This window comes from Struthio camelus, chromosome 7 (assembly GCF_040807025.1).
Source record: "Struthio camelus isolate bStrCam1 chromosome 7, bStrCam1.hap1, whole genome shotgun sequence".
Lineage (NCBI taxonomy): Eukaryota > Metazoa > Chordata > Aves > Struthioniformes > Struthionidae > Struthio > Struthio camelus.
The window spans coordinates 5489251-5509804 of record NC_090948.1 but is presented as its reverse complement, the minus strand read 5'-3'; the positions used below and the strand labels follow the sequence as shown (position 1 = coordinate 5509804).

At 53.8% G+C, this 20554-nt stretch overlaps 1 protein-coding gene across 1 annotated transcript in view; it reads left to right on the top strand.

Annotated features, from left to right (window-relative positions):
- Window positions 1-20554, top strand: part of DMBT1 (deleted in malignant brain tumors 1) — a 76780-nt gene that overhangs the window by 54189 nt on the left and 2037 nt on the right. The window contains 12 exon segments of the mRNA XM_068951155.1: window positions 3637-3948; window positions 5518-5829; window positions 6700-6732; window positions 7283-7315; window positions 7392-7703; window positions 9269-9580; window positions 10451-10483; window positions 11034-11066; window positions 11143-11454; window positions 14685-14738; window positions 17742-17777; window positions 18690-18865. Of these exon segments, the coding sequence (XP_068807256.1) occupies window positions 3637-3948; window positions 5518-5829; window positions 6700-6732; window positions 7283-7315; window positions 7392-7703; window positions 9269-9580; window positions 10451-10483; window positions 11034-11066; window positions 11143-11454; window positions 14685-14738; window positions 17742-17777; window positions 18690-18865 (1958 nt within the window).

Genomic DNA, 20554 nt, shown 5'->3' with positions numbered 1-20554 from the left:
CCTTAAAAGAAAAAAGAATATTTTATACAGTTTGACCAGATTTTGCTGCCTGCTTTGCTTGTTCAGACTGGGATCAATTCCAACCAAATGAAAAGGAGTTCACACTTTTTTAGCCCACATCAGTGAAAATGGGAAATGAACCTGGTCCCTCAAGATTATTTTTACTTTCTTGGCTTTCAGAATTTGAATGCGAATTTTTTTTTTAACTGCATAACCAGTTTACTAGGCTGGCTTGAGAAACCTAATACATATGGTTTCCTAAAGATGTCCTCATTAATAGGTACTTACATGTTTATAACTATTAATCAATGCTTTGTCTACATCTACTCATCAAAATATTTAAGTAAATGCTTAATTTTATCTTACATATGCATACTGTGTGACAGGGATGCTGTTCAACAGTTAAAGAAAAAAAAGGCTTTTCTATACCTGTCATAAATAATTTCATTACTTTGACTCGTACAAACTGAAGGTAAACAACTCTTTGGGTTAAAGGCTCAGGAAAAACAAGTGCTCTATAATTTCTTTGATTATATTCTGCACTTAACTAAGACACAAAGCCCCAACTTTGCAGAGACACAAAACATCTATTGTTTTCTTTTATTCATTTGCTGAACGTAGAATGTTGCCTTTCAGCTGCCTGTAGACACTCCCAGAAGAATGCATTAAAGATCCTCAGGACTGCTATTTAATCAGTCCTTTATTTTCTGAAAAAATGTCTAAAACATTCTCAGACTTATGTTCATATTTCAGATTGATGAAATGCTTTTAGTAAGTTTAACAGGGAGGATGCCTCCCTCTGAATCTAGCCTTTTTTAACATCAGCTGAATCACAACAAATTTATTCCTGTGTTTAGTTTAAGCGAAGATCTGGATCCACCTACAGAATTTTTCATCTGCTTCTTTCCCACTATTCCCACCTGAATTTAGATAGCTAAAGTCCTATGACTGAACTTCTTTTTATTTAACACCTTTCACCATCTCTGGTGACTACACAACCCCTGGATCAACAGGTTAATTAGTTATCTTTGGTCAGTGACATTTTTTTCTCTCTGAAATCGTATTTGGTAGTCTTGTAGTAGTTTAGACCTTGATCTTGGGAAATGAGCCAAGCACACTGCTGCTGACATTTCTTTACAGCCAACTTCTGCAGAACCACATGGTAAGCATTGCACTCAGATGGAAAGAGCGTTGATCATGATCAGCAAAAAGGAATTAAAGGGAAAGAGATCGCTAGGAAACGTTGCCCTCCTTCTGAATGAATGTGCATTAGCTGGCTTCAGACGGCTGCCAAATGCCCCAAAATGAAAATATTGTAATCACAGACCTACCGAGGAGTAACACAGGCATGTGTCCTTGATATAGTTTAATGGTGGCAACAACTGAATTATGTTGTCAGCTATGTCCGTGATTTCTTTTTCTGAAAGAAAAATATACTCCAGACTCATAAAACTAATTTGGATCTTCAGATCTCTACAGGCTTTTCCTTCTGAAAGTGAGATAAATGTATGGAACATTCCATAAGTACCCAGTCTGCAGAAATAAGCCCGATCTGTAGAAATATCCGTGCTACTGTTCTGGGGAAACGATGCTGTGGCAGCCATCTGCTATGCCAGAGTGTAAGCAAGGAAGGGACAAGAAGTGGATCAGCCATTATTTAAACAAGAAATAAACATACCCCTTCAGCGGTAAGGTACTGCAGGAAGAGGTGGACTCTGGGTATTTGTGTTCATCCTTTAGATAGCACTGCAATACAGATAATGATGGTAAAAAGCAGTAGAAATCCTTCCCTCCAATGCACACATTTGGGATGGGGGGCACAACTATCCATATTAATGAGAATCGTTTTCCACAGAGGTCAGCACATTGTGGAAAAAGACTATATTTGTGCCCATTGTATATGCCATAGCATGTATTCTCAACTTACAGAAAGGCAGGTCCAAGCTTTTATAACATCTATCCTAAAACAACACTGAAATTCAGGGGAAGGTGCTTTGTTATAGTCGGCTACATTGGAGGCTACCTGCTCCAGTATTCATTGTAGTGGCAATTGGCCTGAAGAAAGGATTTTGGCAGTGTCTCCAGGTAAATAACTATGATGTATGGACGCGAGCTCTTGCCGTGAATTGCAGGCCTGCCCCTGCGACTCGTGGACAGCGAGAGCAGGTGCTGACGTCGTGTTAGAGCCTGTTGCAATGGCAGCTGGGGAACGGTCTGCCACAAATGCAGATGCAGATCTATAAATTACTGTTTGAATCGCAATTTCATATTGTACTAGCAGTGATATCCCCATAAAATATGAGCTACAACTAATAGTAAATCAAATTTCCTTTCCTTGTATTTAGTAGGAAATTATTTTTAGTAACTTTCTTTAAGATTCTTCCAACTGAATTTCCAGTTTTCTAGCAATTCTGTATTCTGACTGGGAACATAGATGTTATGTGCAATTAGAGAGCCTAGAAAGAGCAATGCGGGCTTGGGGAAAATAGCTTGGCATTAGGAGGAAGAGAGAGGAATGGGGAGGAACAGAAAACGAGGAATTTACTGCAAATTCCCTTCAAAAGAAATGATTGCCAGTTTGTGCTATTTATTATGGGGCAACAAAGAGTCAGGCTTTAAAAAAATACCTCCACTGGTGTAAAACATATGACTTGGTGAGCCACAACACATGTGTCTCTTGCTAGAGATGTCTCACAGCCACAATAACTGGAGACTGCACCTGTAGGGTGAATGCCACCATTAGCCATTGCAGGGCCTGGGTGCTGACATTTGAAAAAGGCTTAGCAACCTGCTCCCTTTTGGTCATGATACTGCCACTACTGCTCAGTAACCATCGCGTCCATTTATTTAACCCAGTAACTGAAGAACCCTACACAACTTTTTTGGTACTAGCACCATTGTAGCACTATTCACTTTTCTGTTTCTTATCCTCTTCCAGAAACAGTAACTCCTCTGGCCATAGCAGAGCCCACTCCAGCAGGTGAGTTCTCCCTACCCAGAGATGAGCACTAAAGATGAGCTTCTGAGATACTCATGGCTTATCTCAGGGTTTTGCTGTTTCGGAACAGTGTCATTACGGGAGGTTACATCTGCATGGTGCAGATCTGTTACAGCCTGAAACAGGAAAGATTATCCTGTCCTCCGAGGTGTATACAGCACCAGGGGAGAGATGAGACAGCAGGGACCAGTCAAGCACAGCTCCCTTGGGACAGTTGGTGAGCAGGCACCGCAAGGCTGGTCCCCATCAGAGAAAATTTGTGCTTCAGCCACTCTCCGCGCAACGCTGTTTTTACCATTTGAGGAGTACCCATGGCAAGGCAATTCCCAAGCCCAACACATGACTCTGCAAATCCCTCTCCCTGCCCAAGACATGTCCCTGCAGCTGGTGGAAAGTTCATCAAGCTCTAACTGGAGCGGGGGCCTCATTGCTCCTTCACGTTCATTTTGCTTTGCTCTGACAGTCTTTGCTTAGCTTCCGCACAACGCCCCAATCTCTGAAGCGTGCCTTTTCCTTTCTCTTGCGACAGGGGCCACGGAGCACACGCCAACGGCAACACCAGGTACTGGAGGAGCGCCCCCGGCAAGGCCGGCTCCGAGGCCGCCGCCTGACCCCGCGCCTCCCTCTCCTTCCCCCAGACATGTCCCTGCGCCTGGCGGACGGCCGCGACGCCTGCTCGGGGCGCCTCGAGCTCTTCCACAACGGCAGCTGGGGCACCGTCTGCGACGACGACTGGGACCTCAGGGACGCCGAGGTGGTGTGCAGGCAGCTGGGCTGCGGGGACGCCATCTCGGCCCACACCAACGCCTTCTTTGGGGAAGGGGCCGGCGCCGTGCTCCTCGACGAGGTGGCGTGCACGGGGCACGAGGCGTCGCTGGCGCAGTGCTCGCACCGCGGGCTGGGCACCCACGACTGCCGCCACAAGGAAGACGCCGGCGTCGTCTGCGCAGGTGCTCGCCTGCTCCCGCTCCCGTCTCCGGCCGCGGCCCCGGGCGCGCAGGGGGAGGCGAGAGCCCCGGCCAGGCCGGCCGGCCGGCCACCGCGGCCTCCATCGCGGGCCGTGGGGGACACCCAGGGACGAGCGCAGCTCCCGGCATTCCCACCACGCACCACGCTCGGCTCGGCCGGCGGGCTGCCGCGGCTGCGGGCAGTTGCCCAGAGTCTCCGAGGGCTTGTGCCACACCCGCAGCCTCAGGGACGCGAGTCCTCCTCCTCCTCCTCGACCTTGCTTCTCTCCTCCCCTCTCTCTGGTGCCAGGCCGCCTTTGGAGCTGACACTGCAGCTTGCACACCCCAAACCATTTCCCCGCCCGTGGGCCAAGGGGGTGGGTCGCGGCACCAGCCACACTCGCCTCAACTGCTTCATGGTTTACAGAGCCAAACCTTTCTTTCCTAACTAACCAGCCAGCCCGCTCCACCACCACGTCACTTCTCTAACTGAAAAGCAGCTCGCCTTGGTTCGTCTCCCAGGCTCCTGTTCGCCCTGACAGGTCTTGCAGCACTGGAGCTTCTTCACTGCCAGCAGCAGTTGAGGCTGCGTCCAGCCTGGCTGCGCAGTCAGGGCTGCAACGCTAGCTGGGCCCATGGGACTCGCTTCTTGGCCCCTGGCGCCGCCACACGCGCTCCTCCCACACGCCGGCAGTGAAGACGGCACAGTCGCTCAGCAGAAACACCAACCTGCAGCCTTCTCCAAGGCTTCGGCAAACATCCCCGGAGTCACCCTCTGGCGAGAGCCCTGACTGCCCTCCTGCTTCTCCTGCCTCCTAACTGAAAGCGTTGATCGCGTTTACACCGTCTTTTTGACAGTTTCTCTTTTCTCTCCCAACAGTCCCCCTGCAGCTGACCACACCTCAAACAACAGGTATTTAGCGCTTCACTGGCCGTGCATTTACCTCGGGCTTGGCCGTGCATTTACCTTGGGCTTGGTCGAATAGATCTGCTCCCAGGGAGGACTGCGCGTTCGCTCTGCCCTGCGCGGCGCGGAGCTCAATTCTGCCCTCTCGCACGAGCAAAAGGCCCCTTCCCACACCAGCAGCCCCCACACGTTCAAGGCGCTCAGGGGGACGGGCAGCCCAGCTCCTGACGCCGCTCCCACGGGGCTGATTTGGGGGCGCTGGCGTCCCCCAATGCAAGATGCCCCGTTTTTGCCTGGGTGCAGAGGCACTCGCTCGTACGTGCGATCGCCCTCCACCCTCAAGGGCAGGCAAAATGCCACCGCTGGCCTTACACAAAAGCCAACAGATGGGCTACTGCAAGCCGCGCTAACTAAAGAGCACGTTCATCAAGCTCTAACTGGAGCGGGAGCCTCATTGCTCCTTCACGTTCATTTTGCTTTGCTCTGACAGTCTTTGCTTAGCTTCCGCACAACGCCCCAATCTCTGAAGCGTGCCTTTTCCTTTCTCTTGCGACAGGGGCCACGGAGCACACGCCAACGGCAACACCAGGTACTGGAGGAGCGCCCCCGGCAAGGCCGGCTCCGAGGCCGCCGCCTGACCCCGCGCCTCCCTCTCCTTCCCCCAGACATGTCCCTGCGCCTGGCGGACGGCCGCGACGCCTGCTCGGGGCGCCTCGAGCTCTTCCACAACGGCAGCTGGGGCACCGTCTGCGACGACGACTGGGATCTCAGGGACGCCGAGGTGGTGTGCAGGCAGCTGGGCTGCGGGGACGCCATCTCGGCCCACACCAACGCCTTCTTTGGGGAAGGGGCCGGCGCCGTGCTCCTCGACGAGGTGGCGTGCACGGGGCACGAGGCGTCGCTGGCGCAGTGCTCGCACCGCGGGCTGGGCACCCACGACTGCCGCCACAAGGAAGACGCCGGCGTCGTCTGCGCAGGTGCTCGCCTGCTCCCGCTCCCGTCTCCGGCCGCGGCCCCGGGCGCGCAGGGGGAGGCGAGAGCCCCGGCCAGGCCGGCCGGCCACCGCGGCCTCCACCGCGGGCCGTGGGGGACACCCAGGGACGAGCGCAGCTCCCGGCATTCCCACCACGCACCACGCTCGGCTCGGCCGGCGGGCTGCCGCGGCTGCGGGCAGTTGCCCAGAGTCTCCGAGGGCTCGTGCCACACCCGCAGCCTCAGGGACGCGAGTCCTCCTCCTCCTCGACCTTGCTTCTCTCCTCCCCTCTCTCTGGTGCCAGGCCGCCTTTGGAGCTGACACTGCAGCTTGCACACCCCAAACCATTTCCCCGCCCGTGGGCCAAGGGGGTGGGTCGCGGCACCAGCCACACTCGCCTCAACTGCTTCATGGTTTACAGAGCCAAACCTTTCTTTCCTAACTAACCAGCCAGCCCGCTCCACCACCACGTCACTTCTCTAACTGAAAAGCAGCTCGCCTTGGTTCGTCTCCCAGGCTCCTGTTCGCCCTGACAGGTCTTGCAGCACTGGAGCTTCTTCACTGCCAGCAGCAGTTGAGGCTGCGTCCAGCCTGGCTGCGCAGTCAGGGCTGCAACGCTAGCTGGGCCCATGGGACTCGCTTCTTGGCCCCTGGCGCCGCCACACGCGCTCCTCCCACACGCCGGCAGTGAAGACGGCACAGTCGCTCAGCAGAAACACCAACCTGCAGCCTTCTCCAAGGCTTCGGCAAACATCCCCGGAGTCACCCTCTGGCGAGAGCCCTGACTGCCCTCCTGCTTCTCCTGCCTCCTAACTGAAAGCGTTGATCGCGTTTACACCGTCTTTTTGACAGTTTCTCTTTTCTCTCCCAACAGTCCCCCTGCAGCTGACCACACCTCAAACAACAGGTATTTAGCGCTTCACTGGCCGTGCATTTACCTCGGGCTTGGCCGTGCATTTACCTTGGGCTTGGTCGAATAGATCTGCTCCCAGGGAGGACTGCGCGTTCGCTCTGCCCTGCGCGGCGCGGAGCTCAATTCTGCCCTCTCGCACGAGCACAAGGCCCCTTCCCACACCAGCAGCCCCCACACGTTCAAGGCGCTCAGGGGGACGGGCAGCCCAGCTCCTGACGCCGCTCCCACGGGGCTGATTTGGGGGCGCTGGCGTCCCCCAATGCAAGATGCCCCGTTTTTGCCTGGGTGCAGAGGCACTCGCTCGTACGTGCGATCGCCCTCCACCCTCAAGGGCAGGCAAAATGCCACCGCTGGCCTTACACAAAAGCCAACAGATGGGCTACTGCAAGCCGCGCTAACTAAAGAGCACGTTCATCAAGCTCTAACTGGAGCGGGAGCCTCATTGCTCCTTCACGTTCATTTTGCTTTGCTCTGACAGTCTTTGCTTAGCTTCCGCACAACGCCCCAATCTCTGAAGCGTGCCTTTTCCTTTCTCTTGCGACAGGGGCCACGGAGCACACGCCAACGGCAACACCAGGTACTGGAGGAGCGCCCCCGGCAAGGCCGGCTCCGAGGCCGCCGCCTGACCCCGCGCCTCCCTCTCCTTCCCCCAGACATGTCCCTGCGCCTGGCGGACGGCCGCGACGCCTGCTCGGGGCGCCTCGAGCTCTTCCACAACGGCAGCTGGGGCACCGTCTGCGACGACGACTGGGATCTCAGGGACGCCGAGGTGGTGTGCAGGCAGCTGGGCTGCGGGGACGCCATCTCGGCCCACACCAACGCCTTCTTTGGGGAAGGGGCCGGCGCCGTGCTCCTCGACGAGGTGGCGTGCACGGGGCACGAGGCGTCGCTGGCGCAGTGCTCGCACCGCGGGCTGGGCACCCACGACTGCCGCCACAAGGAAGACGCCGGCGTCGTCTGCGCAGGTGCTCGCCTGCTCCCGCTCCCGTCTCCGGCCGCGGCCCCGGGCGCGCAGGGGGAGGCGAGAGCCCCGGCCAGGCCGGCCGGCCACCGCGGCCTCCACCGCGGGCCGTGGGGGACACCCAGGGACGAGCGCAGCTCCCGGCATTCCCACCACGCACCACGCTCGGCTCGGCCGGCGGGCTGCCGCGGCTGCGGGCAGTTGCCCAGAGTCTCCGAGGGCTTGTGCCACACCCGCAGCCTCAGGGACGCGAGTCCTCCTCCTCCTCCTCGACCTTGCTTCTCTCCTCCCCTCTCTCTGGTGCCAGGCCGCCTTTGGAGCTGACACTGCAGCTTGCACACCCCAAACCATTTCCCCGCCCGTGGGCCAAGGGGGTGGGTCGCGGCACCAGCCACACTCGCCTCAACTGCTTCATGGTTTACAGAGCCAAACCTTTCTTTCCTAACTAACCAGCCAGCCCGCTCCACCACCACGTCACTTCTCTAACTGAAAAGCAGCTCGCCTTGGTTCATCTCCCAGGCTCCTGTTCGCCCTGACAGGTCTTGCAGCACTGGAGCTTCTTCACTGCCAGCAGCAGTTGAGGCTGCGTCCAGCCTGGCTGCGCAGTCAGGGCTGCAACGCTAGCTGGGCCCATGGGACTCGCTTCTTGGCCCCTGGCGCCGCCACACGCGCTCCTCCCACACGCCGGCAGTGAAGACGGCACAGTCGCTCAGCAGAAACACCAACCTGCAGCCTTCTCCAAGGCTTCGGCAAACATCCCCGGAGTCACCCTCTGGCGAGAGCCCTGACTGCCCTCCTGCTTCTCCTGCCTCCTAACTGAAAGCGTTGATCGCGTTTACACCGTCTTTTTGACAGTTTCTCTTTTCTCTCCCAACAGTCCCCCTGCAGCTGACCACACCTCAAACAACAGGTATTTAGCGCTTCACTGGCCGTGCATTTACCTCGGGCTTGGCCGTGCATTTACCTTGGGCTTGGTCGAATAGATCTGCTCCCAGGGAGGACTGCGCGTTCGCTCTGCCCTGCGCGGCGCGGAGCTCAATTCTGCCCTCTCGCACGAGCAAAAGGCCCCTTCCCACACCAGCAGCCCCCACACGTTCAAGGCGCTCAGGGGGACGGGCAGCCCAGCTCCTGACGCCGCTCCCACGGGGCTGATTTGGGGGCGCTGGCGTCCCCCAATGCAAGATGCCCCGTTTTTGCCTGGGTGCAGAGGCACTCGCTCGTACGTGCGATCGCCCTCCACCCTCAAGGGCAGGCAAAATGCCACCGCTGGCCTTACACAAAAGCCAACAGATGGGCTACTGCAAGCCGCGCTAACTAAAGAGCACGTTCATCAAGCTCTAACTGGAGCGGGAGCCTCATTGCTCCTTCACGTTCATTTTGCTTTGCTCTGACAGTCTTTGCTTAGCTTCCGCACAACGCCCCAATCTCTGAAGCGTGCCTTTTCCTTTCTCTTGCGACAGGGGCCACGGAGCACACGCCAACGGCAACACCAGGTACTGGAGGAGCGCCCCCGGCAAGGCCGGCTCCGAGGCCGCCGCCTGACCCCGCGCCTCCCTCTCCTTCCCCCAGACATGTCCCTGCGCCTGGCGGACGGCCGCGACGCCTGCTCGGGGCGCCTCGAGCTCTTCCACAACGGCAGCTGGGGCACCGTCTGCGACGACGACTGGGATCTCAGGGACGCCGAGGTGGTGTGCAGGCAGCTGGGCTGCGGGGACGCCATCTCGGCCCACACCAACGCCTTCTTTGGGGAAGGGGCCGGCGCCGTGCTCCTCGACGAGGTGGCGTGCACGGGGCACGAGGCGTCGCTGGCGCAGTGCTCGCACCGCGGGCTGGGCACCCACGACTGCCGCCACAAGGAAGACGCCGGCGTCGTCTGCGCAGGTGCTCGCCTGCTCCCGCTCCCGTCTCCGGCCGCGGCCCCGGGCGCGCAGGGGGAGGCGAGAGCCCCGGCCAGGCCGGCCGGCCACCGCGGCCTCCACCGCGGGCCGTGGGGGACACCCAGGGACGAGCGCAGCTCCCGGCATTCCCACCACGCACCACGCTCGGCTCGGCCGGCGGGCTGCCGCGGCTGCGGGCAGTTGCCCAGAGTCTCCGAGGGCTCGTGCCACACCCGCAGCCTCAGGGACGCGAGTCCTCCTCCTCCTCGACCTTGCTTCTCTCCTCCCCTCTCTCTGGTGCCAGGCCGCCTTTGGAGCTGACACTGCAGCTTGCACACCCCAAACCATTTCCCCGCCCGTGGGCCAAGGGGGTGGGTCGCGGCACCAGCCACACTCGCCTCAACTGCTTCATGGTTTACAGAGCCAAACCTTTCTTTCCTAACTAACCAGCCAGCCCGCTCCACCACCACGTCACTTCTCTAACTGAAAAGCAGCTCGCCTTGGTTCGTCTCCCAGGCTCCTGTTCGCCCTGACAGGTCTTGCAGCACTGGAGCTTCTTCACTGCCAGCAGCAGTTGAGGCTGCGTCCAGCCTGGCTGCGCAGTCAGGGCTGCAACGCTAGCTGGGCCCATGGGACTCGCTTCTTGGCCCCTGGCGCCGCCACACGCGCTCCTCCCACACGCCGGCAGTGAAGACGGCACAGTCGCTCAGCAGAAACACCAACCTGCAGCCTTCTCCAAGGCTTCGGCAAACATCCCCGGAGTCACCCTCTGGCGAGAGCCCTGACTGCCCTCCTGCTTCTCCTGCCTCCTAACTGAAAGCGTTGATCGCGTTTACACCGTCTTTTTGACAGTTTCTCTTTTCTCTCCCAACAGTCCCCCTGCAGCTGACCACACCTCAAACAACAGGTATTTAGCGCTTCACTGGCCGTGCATTTACCTCGGGCTTGGCCGTGCATTTACCTTGGGCTTGGTCGAATAGATCTGCTCCCAGGGAGGACTGCGCGTTCGCTCTGCCCTGCGCGGCGCGGAGCTCAATTCTGCCCTCTCGCACGAGCACAAGGCCCCTTCCCACACCAGCAGCCCCCACACGTTCAAGGCGCTCAGGGGGACGGGCAGCCCAGCTCCTGACGCCGCTCCCACGGGGCTGATTTGGGGGCGCTGGCGTCCCCCAATGCAAGATGCCCCGTTTTTGCCTGGGTGCAGAGGCACTCGCTCGTACGTGCGATCGCCCTCCACCCTCAAGGGCAGGCAAAATGCCACCGCTGGCCTTACACAAAAGCCAACAGATGGGCTACTGCAAGCCGCGCTAACTAAAGAGCACGTTCATCAAGCTCTAACTGGAGCGGGAGCCTCATTGCTCCTTCACGTTCATTTTGCTTTGCTCTGACAGTCTTTGCTTAGCTTCCGCACAACGCCCCAATCTCTGAAGCGTGCCTTTTCCTTTCTCTTGCGACAGGGGCCACGGAGCACACGCCAACGGCAACACCAGGTACTGGAGGAGCGCCCCCGGCAAGGCCGGCTCCGAGGCCGCCGCCTGACCCCGCGCCTCCCTCTCCTTCCCCCAGACATGTCCCTGCGCCTGGCGGACGGCCGCGACGCCTGCTCGGGGCGCCTCGAGCTCTTCCACAACGGCAGCTGGGGCACCGTCTGCGACGACGACTGGGACCTCAGGGACGCCGAGGTGGTGTGCAGGCAGCTGGGCTGCGGGGACGCCATCTCGGCCCACACCAACGCCTTCTTTGGGGAAGGGGCCGGCGCCGTGCTCCTCGACGAGGTGGCGTGCACGGGGCACGAGGCGTCGCTGGCGCAGTGCTCGCACCGCGGGCTGGGCACCCACGACTGCCGCCACAAGGAAGACGCCGGCGTCGTCTGCGCAGGTGCTCGCCTGCTCCCGCTCCCGTCTCCGGCCGCGGCCCCGGGCGCGCAGGGGGAGGCGAGAGCCCCGGCCAGGCCGGCCGGCCGGCCACCGCGGCCTCCATCGCGGGCCGTGGGGGACACCCAGGGACGAGCGCAGCTCCCGGCATTCCCACCACGCACCACGCTCGGCTCGGCCGGCGGGCTGCCGCGGCTGCGGGCAGTTGCCCAGAGTCTCCGAGGGCTCGTGCCACACCCGCAGCCTCAGGGACGCGAGTCCTCCTCCTCCTCGACCTTGCTTCTCTCCTCCCCTCTCTCTGGTGCCAGGCCGCCTTTGGAGCTGACACTGCAGCTTGCACACCCCAAACCATTTCCCCGCCCGTGGGCCAAGGGGGTGGGTCGCGGCACCAGCCACACTCGCCTCAACTGCTTCATGGTTTACAGAGCCAAACCTTTCTTTCCTAACTAACCAGCCAGCCCGCTCCACCACCACGTCACTTCTCTAACTGAAAAGCAGCTCGCCTTGGTTCGTCTCCCAGGCTCCTGTTCGCCCTGACAGGTCTTGCAGCACTGGAGCTTCTTCACTGCCAGCAGCAGTTGAGGCTGCGTCCAGCCTGGCTGCGCAGTCAGGGCTGCAACGCTAGCTGGGCCCATGGGACTCGCTTCTTGGCCCCTGGCGCCGCCACACGCGCTCCTCCCACACGCCGGCAGTGAAGACGGCACAGTCGCTCAGCAGAAACACCAACCTGCAGCCTTCTCCAAGGCTTCGGCAAACATCCCCGGAGTCACCCTCTGGCGAGAGCCCTGACTGCCCTCCTGCTTCTCCTGCCTCCTAACTGAAAGCGTTGATCGCGTTTACACCGTCTTTTTGACAGTTTCTCTTTTCTCTCCCAACAGTCCCCCTGCAGCTGACCACACCTCAAACAACAGGTATTTAGCGCTTCACTGGCCGTGCATTTACCTTGGGCTTGGTCGAATAGATCTGCTCCCAGGGAGGACTGCGCGTTCGCTCTGCCCTGCGCGGCGCGGAGCTCAATTCTGCCCTCTCGCACGAGCACAAGGCCCCTTCCCACACCAGCAGCCCCCACACGTTCAAGGCGCTCAGGGGGACGGGCAGCCCAGCTCCTGACACCGCTCCCACGGGGCTGATTTGGGGGCGCTGGCGTCCCCCAATGCAAGATGCCCCGTTTTTGCCTGGGTGCAGAGGCACTCGCTCGTACGTGCGATCGCCCTCCACCCTCAAGGGCAGGCAAAATGCCACCGCTGGCCTTACACAAAAGCCAACAGATGGGCTACTGCAAGCCGCGCTAACTAAAGAGCACGTTCATCAAGCTCTAACTGGAGCGGGAGCCTCATTGCTCCTTCACGTTCATTTTGCTTTGCTCTGACAGTCTTTGCTTAGCTTCCGCACAACGCCCCAATCTCTGAAGCGTGCCTTTTCCTTTCTCTTGCGACAGGGGCCATGGAGCACACGCCAACGGCAACACCAGGTACTGGAGGAGCGCCCCCGGCAAGGCCGGCTCCGAGGCCGCCGCCTGACCCCGCGCCTCCCTCTCCTTCCCCCAGACATGTCCCTGCGCCTGGCGGACGGCCGCGACGCCTGCTCGGGGCGCCTCGAGCTCTTCCACAACGGCAGCTGGGGCACCGTCTGCGACGACGACTGGGACCTCAGGGACGCCGAGGTGGTGTGCAGGCAGCTGGGCTGCGGGGACGCCATCTCGGCCCACACCAACGCCTTCTTTGGGGAAGGGGCCGGCGCCGTGCTCCTCGACGAGGTGGCGTGCACGGGGCACGAGGCGTCGCTGGCGCAGTGCTCGCACCACGGGCTGGGCACCCACGACTGCCGCCACAAGGAAGACGCCGGCGTCGTCTGCGCAGGTGCTCGCCTGCTCCCGCTCCCGTCTCCGGCCGCGGCCCCGGGCGCGCAGGGGGAGGCGAGAGCCCCGGCCAGGCCGGCCGGCCACCGCGGCCTCCATCGCGGGCCGTGGGGGACACCCAGGGACGAGCGCAGCTCCCGGCATTCCCACCACGCACCACGCTCGGCTCGGCCGGCGGGCTGCCGCGGCTGCGGGCAGTTGCCCAGAGTCTCCGAGGGCTCGTGCCACACCCGCAGCCTCAGGGACGCGAGTCCTCCTCCTCCTCCTCGACCTTGCTTCTCTCCTCCCCTCTCTCTGGTGCCAGGCCGCCTTTGGAGCTGACGGTTCCTGAGAAACCTGATTCTGCCCTAATTAACAACGAATCTCTGATTCGTACTGTACCTACACGGCAAGCCTCAGGAGAAACATTGGAGGCGCAGAAGTCGTGGTCATCCTGTCAGTGCCACGTTCATTTTGCTTTGGACTGACAGTCTTTGCTTAGCTCATTCAGAAATGCCAAAGTGACTGAAGCGTGCCTTTTGCTTTCTCTTGGGACAGTGGCTACAGAGCATATGACAACGGAAATACCAAATATTGGAGAAGTAGTCATTTATTTAACTGTGATGAGCACGGGTACTATATATATACAAATACAGCAGGATCCTTGCTTGAAACCAGTGCTTCTTTGGGGAAGGCAGTGAGGCCTTCTCCTGCAAGGCAGGGGCATGCTCTTCCTCAGAGCAGCGCCCTGCACTGCGGGGGCACACGCAAAACTGTCCTCTCTGGGGAGGTGCTGGCGTTGTTATTTGTGAACCATGGTTTCTAAAGGGGTAATGCCACACCCTCCACTCAAAAAATGCAACGTTAAAGGGAATCTCAGCTCTAAACTAAGCTATAACGCAAGAAGCGCACAGCAGTAGGCCTCCATTATGTTCATGGTTATGGCTTTAAGGAGTGAAGTGTGGCTTTTGCTTTCTCTTGTGACAGTGTCTGTTGAGTATACTAGAACTGAAACAGCAGGTATTTATTACTTTGAGGATAAATAACTGGTTATATTAATTAGCTGTAATAATCTCGCAATAGGGTCTTCCAGTGGGTGATACAGGCCATCACACAGGCAATTACAAAATGGTGTATATGCTTAGACATATACTCTATATTCTAGCTATATTCAGCCAGACAGTCCAACGTCTCCTAGTTACTCATACGATTTCACATGATACTGGAAGCTGCTGAGGCTACTGGTATGCAGTGATGATGCCTGAGCCAAATAATTTTAAGACTGCTTGGTCTAGCACAGATGAGCTACAATTTTACTGTTTTCCCTGTAAGTCATCAATGTATCTAAGATTTAAACAATAATTAATTTCATCTTTTTTTTTTCCTCACAATAACAGCTTCTTCAACTCTACCAGTCTTTCCGAGTCCTGAACCAGCAGCCACTACCACTTGTAAGTAATGCAGTGTTATCCTGGTTTACATGCTTAGTTATATATCAAAACTGTAATCTGATAATGTATTGACTGGCTTCCAGTCACCACTGTTTGTATAATCTCATGGATTTAGCAATCAACTTCAGGGTTAATCTCGTAGGCCTCTGTACTAATCTGCCTGCACGTGGGATGCGTATTCCTCCCACTGAGGCTGCTCCCGCATTTCGGGCAGCAAGGGGCCTTGCATGACTTTCCTCATGCTCCAGGCAGATTTTTTTAAAGCTTGTCCTGTGTTGTAGGATCTGCAGTGGCAGGATCTTCCAAATGTAGTGGCCGATGATCATTTGAAAGGGAGCCTGCAGTTCTGTTACGTTTCAGATACATCAAGTTTATACAGTATTGTGACAATGATTGAATTGCAGTTTTATTTTCTTTCATGTCTCTGATCAGCCCCTGCAGAAGATACTACAGCTAAAACATCAGGTGTTTATTACTTTAATTTTAGTATAATGGGTTTAATGTTTAATTTTGGGAGTAAACTACTGGTTCTCTCAACAGTAACCATGATGAGTAGAGGTACTATATAATCAGGAAAGACAACAGGATCCCCAGCTCACACATATATTCCTGACTGACTCATGGCAGGGGTTGCATGCTCTAAGCAGAGGCAGAGAGAAACTCTTGCAAGCAAAAGCTGCTTGAAACCAGTGCCTCTTTGGGGAAGGCAGTGAGGCCTTCTCCTGCAAGGCAGGGGCATGCTCTTCCTCAGAGCAGTGCCCTGCACTGCGGGGGCACACGCAAAACTGTCCTCTCTGGGGAGGTGCTGGCGTTGTTATTTGTGAACCATGGTTTCTAAAGGGGTAATGCCACACCCTCCACTCAAAAAATGCAACGTTAAAGGGAATCTCAGCTCTAAACAAAGCTATAACGCAAGAAATCCATGGCAGTAAGACTCATAGTCACGTATCTGGTGGCTTGAAAATCTACAGAGCGATCTCTGGGCTCCCGAAAATTGTGTATCGATAAATCTAGAGTTGCCACTTTACTGGTTTTGATTGCCATCTGATGACCTGATTTTTTGTTGACTTAGCAGTTGTCATCAAAATTGTTGCTCTGTAGTTAAGAGTATTGACCAATCCATTCTCAACAGCCATCTGTTGAGGACACTGCGGATTATTTCATTTTCTCTTTTTTGTATTTTGAAGCTGGTAAATCTAACAAGGGGCCTTGTAAGCTATGAGTCTGTAGTTGCACTGCTGTTTCTTTTTAAAGAGGATTATGCAAATTTTGACTGTAATGCAGGAATGTGATAGGAAATTCAAAGAAAGCATGGTAAACCTGTGGTAGTAGTCTCCTGCAAGTCGCCTCTTCCCCCGGAGGCTTCACTGTAACAGCACATCCCAGATATAATTGTTTTTTCTCCATTAATATATAAAGCTTATGGAAACATCTGCTTTATAAAGGTGTCTCATTTTGCTTTATTTTTTTCTTTTGGAATCACCAGCTTCTCCACCTGTCACATAGAAACCCGTTACTTCACGTAAACAGTGGAATAAGTGTTCTTTATCAAGTATCTATTTAAAAAGCAGCCTGCAATTATGCAGTAGCTTGCCTAGATTCAGGATTCCTGTCCTTTATATAAAATAGTTGAATCGCATGGAAATAGCAAGTACCTTTTACTATACAACAACAGACATCTCCTTTGTCTTGTCCTGGCTATGCTGAAAAGCACTGGGGTAGCCATGTAGATGTGCTCGTTCTGATTCCTGCTTCAGATACAGCTGATTTTCCTAATGTGTGAGAACCCTTCTAGGCTCACCTTTCCAAGGCTGGTAGACACTCAGGACCAGTAATGCCAATTTGCCCTAGCTTACAGCACAGCCCGTTTGCTTATGTGCAGCTGACCCACGGGGTTTGTCCCCCTTTTGTGCCTCTCTGTTAATATCCTTACAGCCTGAGAGCAGTGAGCAGAAGGGTCAGGTGTCCATCATGCCTAGTTTGTAAATATAGGACCTGATTTTTGTCTTTCACTGTCTTTCTTTCTTCCTAATCTTCAGGTATGTTTTACAACTGAAAAGGTGTTTTAAACGGACACCATCTTTGAACGTTATTACAGACACCTGCAAAAACAGTATTTGTAGTCATAGTCTTAAGGATGGTTGCTAGTTCAGTCTTTTTCCACTCATGTCATGTTCCTGGTCCCTGTGCCAGTTCAGCACCCAGCTCCTGATACTTCCCTTAGAGATGGGCCTTGAAGTTCTTTGTGCTGGACGTGGGCCTCACCCTGTCAGCCATAGCACAAACATGGCTCAAAATGCAACATCTCTGCCCAAAAGACTAATCATATTTTTAATCATGATTCCTTTAAAACAATTACCTAAGTGCCAGAGTAGTATGTCTGTGTATTTATAGCCCCTAGGACAAAGCCCTTTCTAATCAGTGAGAATCTTTCTGATATTTCAGTGAGATTTGGCCTTAGATAAGAAACCACAGATAAAAATTTCTACAGTGGTATTCATTTTTTGAAAAACATGAAATTCCAGATTCTGCTCATTAATCAAACAATACTGTGTCTCTGATGCTTAGATAGCAGACGAAGTTCTCCTTTGAATGTCTGGCCCAATCAGCTACACGTTGGTAAAGGACATTCAGGCTGTGTCAATAAAACACATATTCCTGTGCACATAACATACAGGAAGCTGAACTTTGGATGCAAAGCAAGCACCTGAGCATGAAATTATCTGCCTATACAAATGAATACAAATAATTAAATCTTGTTCCCATTAAAGCCAATCATATTTGTCCTCTTCAGTGCACATTTTTTTTAAAATGAGCAGAGCCTGCACATTTTTTCAAAATGAGCCTTTTGTACATGACAACTACATTCCTGATAACTGTTGCTATAAAATCTCCTAGTCTTACTGCATTCAGTTGATTACAATGTATGTTAATTGATTACATACCAGCACAAATGTTTATGGTTCAAGTCTTAATTATTTGTTTATTTTCTTGCATTAAAAGCTCATCTAAAAACAGTGCCAGCATCCACAAGTCATGGTAATGTTTTCTCATTCTTTGCTTTTTGTAATTACTTTTCTTTACAAGTGCACTGTATGCTGGGCAAGAGATATAAGTCAGGAAAGTCTGGCAGTTTTCTCAGATGTCTTTGTGTTTTAGACATACCTGCGTCTCTCCTCTCCCCCTCAGTAGGCCTGCCTTATTGTTCTCTGCAGGCTCGCTGCTGGACTTTTTCGAAGCCATAAGTTTTGGGTGGTGTTTCTGGCAAGCCCCATATCTTGGGTTGCTGGAGGAGTACTCCTTAAAGCACAAAACTTTAAATGCTGCCATGCCAGATAGCGCAGGGAAGTCAAGAATAGATGCGCTCCAGCATGAACAGCAAGCTTTGAGAAAGTGTCTTCACAGGCAGATGACTCCAGAGAGCAGAGGATGGCAGAAGGTAGCTGACTGCAAGAGAAATTGGGAAGCGGGACCTTGAGAGACTGCTCGCACCACCAAAGCCCCTGCAGCTGCTGGAAGCAGGGCAAGGCGCTGGCAGCCAGACTGCCTTCAGCAGCATCAAGGGGATGAGCTGGCCAACAGCTGCACAATTTATGAAAGAAACGCATTTATCTGTTTTAAATGTCTGCCTGGAGACTGCCAGGCTGCTGACCAAAGAAACAGCTCGGTGGGTTGTCGCTGCAAGCTCACCCCCTTCCCACAAGAGGGACAGACAGAACTAATTTGTGTAACTGCAGTGTTAGTTGTAGGAAAGAGTCGTGAACTTTCAATGGCAATGCTTACACCACTGAAGAAAAAGGGAAATTCATTTTCTCTCCGCTCAGTGGTTATTTCCACGTTAGTCGGTAAAGCCCATGTTTGCATTTGTAAAACATAGCGATATTTAATACGTGCTGCATTTTACTCTATGCTTAAAGGCAATTTAATAACATTAAACAACTTCTCCTCCAGCAACCCTTACTTGCCTACCTCAATACATGCGGGCAATTATTAAGAGAGCCTATATCAGTTCGAGAGGCTACTCTGCATGGCACATTCACTTGAATGACCCAAGATGTAAGCCTGTGATTACCAATTACAACGTCATGTTCCGTATACCATACAATGGCTGTGGTACAAGAAGGCAGGTAAGAATGCTTATTATTGAAGTTAACTTTGCTAATCTCTTGACATACGATATTTACAAACAACACTTTTCAAAATATTTGTAAAGATTCCTGCAGGATGATGCCACCACATGGCTTTGTGAATGCCAGGTCTTTGGGTAATGGATGTGGGACATCCAAAGCATAGGTGGACGTTATATTGAAATCACAACAGAATTATGTTTCTAAAAGTTCATGATTCCAAGTTATAATGACATTATCAACCCTCCCTATGCTTCCTCCCTTCCCTTTCATAACCGTCCCTTTTCAGATCACTTTGTTTTGGGCACTTATAGCCAGGCACAAAGAGACTGTGCAAGTGGGTTATGTAAAGCTTCAAAGTATAAGGCAATGATGTATTCACCAATACATACATCAGATAGCAGGGTTTAATGAGCTACACATTACTGTACTCACCACACCGATAAGGCACCCAAAGAGTCTTTGCTGGCCAGGCAGCCGTCAAGTCATGAGAAGTGTGTTCCTCTGCAGCTCCTTGAAACAGGCCCTTGATTTTGCTCCATTGCCATTTTCTGCTGACTCCATGTTTTCTTTTTTTTTTTTTCCTTTAAGACTTTATACCTGTCCATTTTGGAATTTTCTCTCTTGAATCCCTGAGCTACTAATGATCCCAAATCAACAGTCCTACCCATCTGTAATTTTACCTCTCTCATCTTTCTCACAACTTGGCAATTTCCTCAGCTGTGTGAGCCAAGATCACGCAGCTGGGCCGTCTCAGGGCCAGGCCTTGGCTCCTCAGAGCAGGGACAGCTGAGTCCATGCACACATCCCCAGGTGGTAATGGGTAAGGAAGCAAGTCCCAAGGAGACTCAGAAGTCTGTATCCCAGAATGCTGGGAAAGCTAAAGGGTCCAAGGTCCCTTCCAAGGGACCAAGGGTCCCAGTATGGCCCAGGTTCCACCATAAAGTGAAATCTCTAAATTCTGGCTCTGCCATAGTTAGATCTGATTCCTTGGAAAGCAAGGGATTATAACAGGGGAGAAAGAAAGCTCCTACAATCCCCGCCAGAGATCACTTGCCCAAAAGGCTTCATAATATTCTGATACTTCATGGTTACACTGTCAGTGTCATGAAAAGTACAAAGGTTTTGCCATCTTTTACTTTAGAGCTAGCAGCATGACCTAATACAGCATGAAATAAAAACCAAGATCCTCACCTATGTCTGTAATAGCCATCCTTCTTTGGGTTTTTCAGTGTGACACACACTGACCTGAGGATACGCTTGAACTTATAAATAACTCTATATCAAAGGAAAAGCTCAAGAATACAGTTCTCATGTAGTTGAAAAAAGTGCCTAGGAAACTTCTGATTTTAGGGGAAGTAGAATGAGTCTCCTTTTCCCATCTTTTCTACCAGGTAATGGGTTAGTGACAGTTTCAGGATTTAGATGGGGTTTTGAAGAATGTTTTTGCTTTTGCTCAATGAAAACCATAGTGAACTTACACACATTTTCCATTGGAAAGGGTAATCAGATTCATTTCAGCCTTAAGAGAAACCCTACGCTCAAGGTTTAAGAGACACAAGTGGTAAATACGCCTTGTGAATGTGACAGTCAGTGCTTGAAATTAAGTGAATACAATTTTGAGGTTGTTCAGAGCTATACAGCACCAGCACAAAGAACATCTCTCCCAGGTACATCCTCTGCTGGAAA